At 45.5% G+C, this 10,086-nt stretch overlaps 1 protein-coding gene across 2 annotated transcripts in view; it reads right to left on the minus strand.

Moving 5' to 3' along the window:
- Nucleotides 1–1,993: 1,993 nt before the first annotated feature.
- SPP1 (secreted phosphoprotein 1) overlaps nucleotides 1,994–10,086 on the minus strand; it is a 12,749-nt gene continuing 4,656 nt past the window's right edge. Inside the window, exons 2-7 of one of the 2 annotated variants that reach the window (XM_015411327.1) lie at nucleotides 9,413–9,475; nucleotides 9,031–9,081; nucleotides 6,473–6,601; nucleotides 5,967–6,008; nucleotides 5,284–5,577; nucleotides 1,994–2,959 (exon numbers count right to left, since the gene is read on the minus strand). In XM_015411327.1, the coding sequence (XP_015266813.1) occupies nucleotides 2,582–2,959; nucleotides 5,284–5,577; nucleotides 5,967–6,008; nucleotides 6,473–6,601; nucleotides 9,031–9,081; nucleotides 9,413–9,466 (948 nt within the window). In that variant the 5' untranslated portion in view covers nucleotides 9,467–9,475 and the 3' untranslated portion in view covers nucleotides 1,994–2,581. Of the gene's footprint in view, nucleotides 2,960–5,283; nucleotides 5,578–5,966; nucleotides 6,009–6,472; nucleotides 6,602–9,030; nucleotides 9,082–9,197; nucleotides 9,266–9,412; nucleotides 9,476–10,086 lie in introns of those variants that run through there. The other variant, XM_015411328.1, reaches the window with a different exon arrangement.

A 10,086-nucleotide genomic window follows, 5' to 3' on the forward strand; every position in this document is an offset into this window, starting at 1 on the left:
TGACCCTCAGTTTGAGTACTACCGGTCTGTGGCATTTGGATCTTATCTTTTGGGCTGGCTGTTTCCAGTTTGGGATTTTTTCTTCATGAAAAATTGTGTGCGTGTGCGTGCGTGTGTGTGCGTGTGCGTGTGTGCGTGCGTGCATGTGAACTGAACTGGGAGTACCATCTTCAAGATGCCATCTTTTTATTGAAGACTGATTTGAAACATCTAGAGCACTGTGCAATATTGTAAATGACTGCTTCTATGTTGTTTTTAACCTGTTTTATGTATTGGCATGTGCCCTATTTGTGAGCCGCCCTGAGCCCGCTTGCGGGGAGGGCGAGCTATAAATCAAAATAATAAATAAATAATAAATATGTGAAGGAGGAGGAAGACAGCTTTCAATCTGGTGTTTAATGTTTCTATCTCCTGATTAAAACGTAGAGAAATATATGGTTTAGCCCAAGCTTGTGAGAGAATGCTCCTCCAAGGTTGTGGTGGATGAGTACGGGAGACTGTCTCATAAGGGTTAGGCAGTGCCTTTTATGGGATCATAAAAAGGCACCGTGGACTAAAGTGAGGTCTGGGAGAATGGAACTGGCATTTTGTTAGGTTTCTGTGTCCCAATGCAAATTATGCCAAGTAACGGTATGGTGCTCAAAATCTGGAAGCTTTCCATGTGTCCTATATAGGGCTTTCATTTACTTGCTCTGAGGCAGGGCATCACCAGCCACCAGCCCCAGTTTCCCGCCTATGAGGAACTGAATGAAAGAAAAAAACGGCCTGCACATAGTGACATGCTAGGTATCCATCGTGTCTCTATTAGGGTTGCTAAACTTCAGGTGGGGTTTGGATCTCCTAGAATTACAACTGATCTCCAGGCTACAGAGAGCTGTTCCCCAGGAGAAAATGGGTGCTGTAGAGGGTGGACTGTATGGCATTGTACCCCACTGATGTCACTTCCCTCCTCAAACCCCACCCTTCCCAGGCCCCACCCCTCCAGGAATGTCCCAACCTGGAGTTGGCAACTCTAGGTAAAGACCATAGAGAGCAGAGAAGGCAGCCTAAAGTGGCACCAGAAAATGATATCACATCCTTCACAAGCTCTGCCCACCTCAGGAACCGCCCCCCAAACTGCCAGGACAGTCTTTTGAACCTTCATTCTAGAACAATCCTGTGGTCAATTTTGGAATTGGTGCCAGTGCCACCAAAAATGGCTGACTCAAGGCATGACCAACGGCTGCCTTAGAAGCTGGAGCCCGTAACAAAATGTTAAGAACATAAGAACATAAGAGAAGTCAATGTTGGATCAGGACAAGGTCCATCCAGTCCAACACAGTGGCCAAAAATCCCAGGTGCCATTAGGAGGTCCATCAGTGGGGCCAGGACACTAGAAGCCCTCCCACTGTTGCCCCCCCCCCAAGCACCAGGAATACAGAGCATCACTTGCCCCAGCCTGAGAGTTCCTATCTATACCTTGTGGCTAATAGCCACTGAAGGACCTCTGCTCCATATGTTTATCCAGTTCCTTTTTGAAGCTGTCCATGCTTGTAGCCACCACCACCTCCTGTGGCAGTGAATTCCATGTGTTAATCACTCTTTGGGTGAAGAAGTACTTCCTGTTAGAAGGTTTCAAGCCAAGCTTTCCCCTATGATAGAGGCAGCAGTTCATGAATAGGTTCTGGAGGCAGACACAAAGATGTCTCTTGGGCTCTTCTGACAGCCTGCTGAAATGGGGGGTGGCAACTGGGACTGGCTCTTTGCTTTGGGGAAAAGGGTGGGACAGCCGGATTGTTCAGCAAAGAAGAAGACACATTACTAGGGTGGCTCAGTCAGTAAAGGAAAAGAAAAATGGAGGGATAATCTTGCCTCTGAGGGAGGGAAGTGGATGGGGCTGTCATACACCACAAGAGGGAGCACAATACTGCTGCCAGCACAGGAGATCTGGAAGACCAGATTGACTTCCTAATAGCTGTGCACCTAGAATAAAAGCCATTTTAAGATCCAGATGTAAGGTTTTTGTCTTTTTATTTAACTCACCATTATCAACAAAAATATACATTGCAACATCAAACCCCTTAGAAGTACAGTATCGTAAGACATAACATTCAGTCTGAGTGAAAAACTAGATCCCCCCGTCATTATCGTCTCCTCTCTTTCCTTTAGAACAAACCACCAGGTGATTGAGCAGAAGACTATGCAACAAGAAGGGCTTACGATTTACTAATGGTCGGAACTGCTGGTACTGAACCCTTAAGATGCCACCCTAAACATTTTTACTTGGCTATAAGCCCCATTTAGTGTGGCAGGAATTAATTCCAAGGAAACATGCATAGGATTAAGGTGCATTATCTGCCTGGGTAGCAATGCCCACTGTCAGCAACTGCTACTGCTTGCAATCAGACTTCTGATTTGTATATAACTGGGAGCAGATATTCAAGTAAGAATTGTATTGCCCTTCTTTCTAATGCAGCAAAAGTTTTTAAAAAAAAGAAGAGATGGATTTGGGTTCCAATCCTATATGCGCCCACTCATGCAAAAATCCAGGAGGGATTCTCTGAGATAAGTGTGTTTCTTTGGACCCTGCGTTGGTTTTCACTTAGTATTCAATCTCATTGTCCTCAACACTGTGATGATCATTGTCTACATCATGGTCATGGTCTGCCTCTTGGGGTTCCCCCCTGCGGGCCTTCAGTAGCTCAGTGATGTGGTCAATCCCGTCACTCTCCTGGGAGATGTCAGCTTTGCTGTTGTCATGGTCTTCCTCGACACTGTCAAGTTTCTGTCGGCTGTCATTCTCTACACTCTTATCGTGGGATGCACTGTGGACCTCATTGCTGTCTTGCAGGTTACTTTTGTCCTCACTTTCTGTGCTGGTATCTTGACTTTCATGAGAAACGGCTTTGGAAGAATGGGTTTCGTGGCTGTCTACATCTGGTAAACTGTCATCTTCCTGTGTAGTGTCATGAGAATCGAACTGTAAGAAGAGAGAAGAAAGATTATCAGTGGATATCCCAGACTTAGAATGTACATCTACACCAAGAGTCCCTAACCTTTTTGAGCCTGTGGGAACCTTTGGAATTCTGACACAACGTGGTGAGCACAACCACAACATGGCTGCCATGGGAAGGAGAGCCAACCACAAAATGCCTGCCATAGTGGGTGGAGCCACAAACACACACAACGAGAAGTAATTTAAAAAAAACACTGGGAAAGAGGAGTGCGGGAGAGAATAAAACCAACACTGTGATGGCAGCTGCTGCCAAAACAATGTTATTTTAGTATGCACAGCCAATCAGATCTCCGGTGACCAATCAGAAGCCCTGATGAGCTTTCTGAAAAATACTTTGTTGGCACCCAAAGAGGTGTCCGGGGGGAGTCATCTTGGGGAGCCCCCCCCCCCGATCCACATTATTGTTGCACGGTCTGAGTGTATGTCTTATGTGTCTATAGAAGCCACGATGAAGGAGAGATGTTGGAAGGTGGCTGGCCCTGCAGCACGATCAAGTTCTGGAGCTCTGAAGGCCTGTGTATGTGTGAATGTTTAACTGTCATAGCTTATCACTCAAAGAATTTTGGGAGTTGTAGTTTCAGGAAGGTATTGACATTTTTGTTAAGCTTTCCATACACAACTTCAGCTCCCAGAGTTCCGAGGAACTGTTAACCAATTTAAGTTAATGGTATTATGTAGGCTTTTGGCCTACTCTAGGAACTCATCTAGAAAGACTGTTTCTCAGTAATGAAAATGATTTCATCTCTGTTTATTCATCAATCAGAATAAGGCCATTCTGACAGTTAAACAGATGTAGAAATAAGCATAGACTTTGCATGATATTTCATTATTTTATGTGTCTGCCAGGAGGGAGAGAAACTTGCCATGTGATTCCACTTTAAAAAAAATCAATTTCTGTCTTGGAGAATCTGAGGGAGCTATTATCTTGTGTAATTTCTGTGGGAGCTTTTCCCATCAGTTACGGTGTTTTGTTTTTAAGCTAGGGAATTTCTTCAAAGAATTTTATTTCCTTTCCTGTTCAGCAACACCTTCAGTGCCTATTACAACTGGCACCTTCATAGCCGCAACAAATGATACTGTCCAACTATGTAATTTGTCAGCAATTGATGTTACTGATTGTCACATGAGCTCGACAACCTCTCGTCGCTGTCGCTGGCCCCCTGCTGCTCCGAGGAGTGAGAAAGGGGAACCACAGAGGCCTCAGATGTTCGGGAGGGGAGGAGGTTATGTCACCACCCTCCGCACTCCCTCGGCACACTCTGACACGTCTCTCTCTCACTTCTCCCTTTGGTGCTGTCAGTGTTGCATTTCTCCTCCCTGGCCTCCGCTTCAGTTTCTCCTTTTATTCCCGCCCTGTGTCACCTGCTCCTTTCTGTGGTCCGCCCTCCACCCCAGGGACAGTCCCGCCCCCTCCTCTTGTACTGGGACGCTGGGCTGGGGTGAGGCTTCCTTCCGGTCCTAGCGCCCCTGCCCGTCCCACGTCTCTCTCCCTCCATGCTGCTCTGTGCTGTGGTTGGGCCCTCGCGCCGGGCAATCGGCCTGGTGCGATTGTCTCCCCTCCTCCTGGGTCACCCCCCTTGTGCGCTGGCCACTCGCCAGTGGAAGCTCTGCCTGGGCACTGCAGAGCCATCTTGACGGGTCCCGGGAGCTGTAGTGAACGTATACCAAGATGGACTCTTGCTTTACCTAGAGAGGTGCTGCCTACTATGGTAGTGTGGCTCTTCTTGGTATACAGAGATGTCTTTTCCAACCCATGCTACTTGGGTTTCCAACTCTGGCCTGGGAAATTTCTGGGTATTTGGGGGCTGTGCCTAAGGAAGGGTGAATCTGGGAAAGGATTTCACCTAGATCTATGGTGTACCATAGACACTGCCCTCTGAAGCGGCCATTTTCTTCAGGGCAACTACTTTCTGTAGTTGGGAGATCAGTTGTTTTTCCAGGGAAAATCCAGGCCCATTTGGAGGCTTGAGATCCTTTAACAGGAGATGCCAGAAAATGAAACGGGAAACTTTTGCATATAAAGCCCCACCACCAATCCCTAGGCTGGGATTTTTTAAAAAAACCCAAAAACAATACGATTTCTGCCAATGGAATTATACCACGGGGTGGGTGGGGATCACAAAGTAAGAATTCCTCTGGCAAATGTAGCATGCAAACCATACCACAGCAGATGGGTTATGTTTTTAAATGGGTCAGCTAACCAATTCTTCCTCACTACCTCCTACTTCAACATTTTTGGCTGCTACTCCACTAATCTGTGGTTGCAGCTTTGAAGGAATACGATTTACCTGTTCGGAGGACTTTTTGGACTTTCTCAAAAACTTCAGTTGCCCATGCTGTATTCCATAAGGAATGTCACCTCTGCCTGTAAATGGGCCAGGGGCGGCAGATGGAGTGAAAGGTCTGTCAGTGGGAACCTCAGTGACCACTTGATGGGAATCGTCTGATTCGTGGGACTCATCGGAGTCATCCGCCTCACCGTGGCTGTCATCATCCACATCGTCATGATCATCTACATCATCGTGGTCATCCACATCACTGTGGTCATCTTCCGCACTTTTATCAGGATGTACCAGAAGGGTCTGCAAAAAGAATAGGAGCAACTCAATATTGCTCAAACACTGAGGAACATTGAGGGGCTACACTTAGGCAGATATCGCCGAAACATAAATATCAATGGCAGATTTCAGCACCCTGTTTTCAGAGCTCACCCCATAAGCAAGAGAAGTAAAAATGAACAGTGCCTCAGAGGCAAACAGGCTTGGATTACCCATGTTTGCCTTGTAACGGGTACTTATTTCCTATCTGTACTTAGTCCTGAGGTCCTCACAGTGCAGGAAGTAGCAGCCAAATTAATAAAAGAGACGAGAAGAACTTTCACTGAGGCTAAAAAAAATATGGATGAAACAGCGTACAGGGTGCAATCACTGGCAGGTCATTTTGGTGGGTTATACTGTAAAAGAAGACTTACTTGTTGCTCAGTGATCTCTTCGCTTTCATCTGAATCAGAGCTCTGGAAATGAAAATGAAATATCAGTGTTATACAGTCCTGTTCCCAGCACAATAAATGAACCCCAGGAAATTTTTTTTTTAAATCTCATAATTTAATTTTTGAAAGTATTATCCTTAACTATAATAGTCTGATTAACAGACAAAAAACACAGTAAATGAAAATTGAAAATAAATAGAAAAATGGGTAAAGATTAATATTAAAAATACCGTAGCACCAGGACCAAGCTAAGCTAATAATTACTAAGTGCCAATGAAAGCCACAGGGCTTGTTGCTTGAGACAAAGATCATCTGTTGGTACCAGTGGGGCTTAAGTCTGATAAAATTTAGCTGCATCAAGGCCTGTATCGATACCCAAAAAAGGTACAACTTAAGTTGCTACTGCTGCTGAAATCTGCCTGGACAAACAGCCCGCCCCCCAAAAACAGATTATTGGAAAGACTACATATTGAAGTAGTATGTCAGACCTGATGAGAGGGTAACTGATGTTCTTGTGACTCATGGCTGTTCACATGCTCAGGGCTATGTTCCTGGCTCTGGGAATGGCTGTGGTGGTGGTGGTGGCGGTGTTTGTGAACATGATGACCCCTGGAATCCTGCAACAATACAAAGAGTTATGTTAATATACATTATAAAACATCCTGCACCACAGGGTTTGTTGAACACGGAAGAAGGACATATGACGTGGTAAGCAGATACCCACAATAGAAATCATGGATGAAAAGGGGAAAATGGACGTCTCCTACTGTGGTGGTGATGTCGGTGTGTAAGCTTCAGCACAATGATCAGAAGCATCTATCTGACAGCTGCACTGAACCGGATTCAGCCAGTTTGCACTTGGCAGAGACAAACCAAGTCACCATGATCTGATTGGCTGACCAATGTATATATGTGGATGTGTAGCACTGTATTTTCTCTCTCGAATGGTGGATGGTGTCTGGCGGAGCAGTTTGTTGGCGAGCTGTATATACTGTAAATAAATGTCCTGTATATAGTAACCACTGGACTGTCTCAGTGTGGTTGACTATTGGAAAGCCTCTGGTGAGTGGAATGACTGCTGGTGAGTGCAAGTGTGACTGAGGTGCTGGTTCAACTTCTCCAAACGTGCTGCGCGACAGGTGAATGGTAAGGGATGACCAGGACAAAGTTAGAAGAGCTATGATGTTATAAGAATCCATGGTACAACCACTTTGGGAACATGGCATGCAGTTCTGGTTGCTCCATCTCCAAAGGCTACTGGAACAACCAAGAGAATGTACATTTTCTACAAGGAAAGACTGGTCAGAACCTTTTAAGTTGAGAGAAAAAGAAAGATGACTAAGGAGGAACATGAAAGAGATCGATAAGATCATGATAAACATAGTGAATAAAAGGTTTTCCCTCCCCATAATGCTAAAGCTAGGATCATCCATGAAATTGTAGGTTGAGGATGTCAAATGGAAATACTTCTTCTCCACAGCGTCTAATTTACTTATGGAATTTGTTTTTCCACAACAGAGCAGAGGCAGGGACAACTCCTGGTGGCTTTTAAAAAGGGTCAGACTGAGTTATAGAGGGGAGGTCTAACAATGCTCTTGAAACCTTGAGAGACAATCTTATTGTCTCTCAAGAGCCAATTTGGTGTGGTGGTTAAGTGCGCGGACTCTAATCTGGGAGAACTGGGTTTGATTCCCCACTCCTCCACTTGCACCTGCTGATGTGACCTTGGGTTAGTCACAAGCTCTGGCACAGCTGTCCTTGAAAAAGAGCAGTTTGTGTCAGAGTTCTCTCAGCCCCACCCACCTCACAGGGTGTCTGTTGTGGGGAGGGGAGGGGAAAGGAGTTTGTAAGCCACTCTGAGACTTCAAGTGAAGGGCGGGGTATAAATCCAATCTCTTCTTCTTCTTCTTATGTTCCACACACAATGACAGTGTTGGGTCTATGCCAAGATCCACTCTTGGCTGCTGCCCCCAAACTGTAGAACTTCCTCCCCCCAGAAGATGCAGTTGGTGCCCCACTCTGGTGGCAGCAGGGGTGAAAATGTGTTCCATAAGGTCTCTGAAGCAATTTTATGTTCGTGCTTGGGTTTAACTGTTTTTGTTTATTGGAAAATTGTTTGACCTGCTGCCATTTCCTATGTTTTTATCAATTGTTAAGCCGTCTTGGCATAGAGAATCTGGTTGTGGAAAGTGCTGTCTAGTCACAGCCGACTGATGGCAACCCCATAGGGAAGGCAAGAGATGTACTGAGGTCGTTTGCCATTGCTTGCCTCTGTGTAGCAACCCTGGTATTACTTGGTGGTCGCCCATCCAAGTACTAGCGAGGGCTGATCCTTCTTAGCCCCGAGATCTGAGGAGATCGGGTTAGCCTGGGCCAGCCAGGTCAGGGCATAGGGAATCTTAAAAAAGGTAAAGTTTTCCCTTGCTCAAAAGCTAGTCAAATCTGACTCTAGGGGGCGGTACTCATCTCTGTTTCCAAGCTGAAGAGCCAGTGCTCTCCGAAGAGGTTTCTGGGGTCATGTGGATGGCGTGACTAAACACTGAAGCACACGGAACGCTGTTACCTTCCCACTGAAGCAGTACCTAGTTATCTACTTGCTTTCAAACTGCCAGGTTGGCAGGAGTAGAGAATCTACTAACTAATTGCGCAATGAAATTTCCACAGCAAAGGGCGAGTCTTCGTATTTCCTTGGAAAGAACGGAGCTTCCTTGGCATAAGAAAGTGCCACAAAATTGCAGTCCCCTCCTTTCCTCTGGCAAAACACTTGCCAAGAGTCCCATTGGCTAAGAGTATTGTAGCTTTCCCCCTTTGAAGTGGCTGCAGGAAAACATGCTTGCCCTTGCGCTTGGATGCTACCCCACCCCCCATCACTGAAATGGAGGTCCCCTTTCTGTAGGGGCGAACTATTTCATGAAAAGGTAGTTCTTATTTCAGCCGAATCCTAGATAATCTGCATAAAAATCTGGCATTGCTATATTTCATTCTGGATTATAATTTAACAAACTCAGTGGGTAGGAATTGATGACAAAGGTGGGGAAAGACTTACATGGTTGTCTTCTGAACTCCCTGCACCATCGTGGAATTTCGTTTTTTTAATCTTTGAGAGAAAGCGGGGACAAGAGAACAAAGATTCAGCCTTGATCCACTGCTACTACATTACAAAAACGTGCATGGCTTGTTTTGTGGCTGTTACAAGTATTTCTGCACACTTACTGGTATCGCAAAGGCGATGGTGAAAAGACACAAGCACAGCACGGCAATCTTCATTGTGATGCCCTGTAAAAATAATGCAGATTTGGTTTACCCACCTAGTAAAGTATGAAAGCGGGGACAAGAGAACAAAGATTCAGCCTTGATCCACTGCTACTACATTACAAAAACGTGCATGGCTTGTTTTGTGGCTGTTACAAGTATTTCTGCACACTTACTGGTATCGCAAAGGCGATGGTGAAAAGACACAAGCACAGCACGGCAATCTTCATTGTGATGCCCTGTAAAAATAATGCAAATTTGGTTTAAGGTAAAGGTAAAGGTTCCCTTGCTCGAAAGCCAGTCGAATCCGACTCTAGGGTTGCGGTGCTCATCTCCGTTTCAAAGCCGAAGAGCCAGTGCTGTCTGAAGACGTTTCCGTGGTCATGTGGCCGGCATGACTAAACACCAAGGCGCACGGAATGCTGTTACCTTCCCACCGAAGTGGTCCCTATTTATCTACTTGCAATTTCTTGCTTTCGAACTGCTAGGTTGGCAGGAGCTGGAACTAGAGACAGGAGCTCACCCCGTCTTTGGTTTACCCACCTATTTATGCATCCATTCATTCAAATACCAACTTTTGGAATAGAATTTCCCAGGTGTCTTCCACACCAACTAGAACATTTACTAATAAATCAGTGTCCAGTAGAAGAGTCTAAAACCAATAAAACCTCAGTTGTCACCTACAACAGCAGGCTTATTGTTCATGAAAGAGCAAGCATGAATTTTAACCGGCGTTCTAACTGGATGCTTCAAACTCAATAGAATAGGCCCTGGGCAAGCATCTCTGGAGAGGACATTGTGTAAAAGAGAGAAAAGACCCTATCTCGGGTTACCACTTGCTAAATCTCTG

Source organism: Gekko japonicus, unplaced genomic scaffold (genome assembly GCF_001447785.1).
Source record: "Gekko japonicus isolate JY-2015 unplaced genomic scaffold, Gekko_japonicus_V1.1 scaffold2292, whole genome shotgun sequence".
Taxonomy (NCBI): domain Eukaryota; kingdom Metazoa; phylum Chordata; class Lepidosauria; order Squamata; family Gekkonidae; genus Gekko; species Gekko japonicus.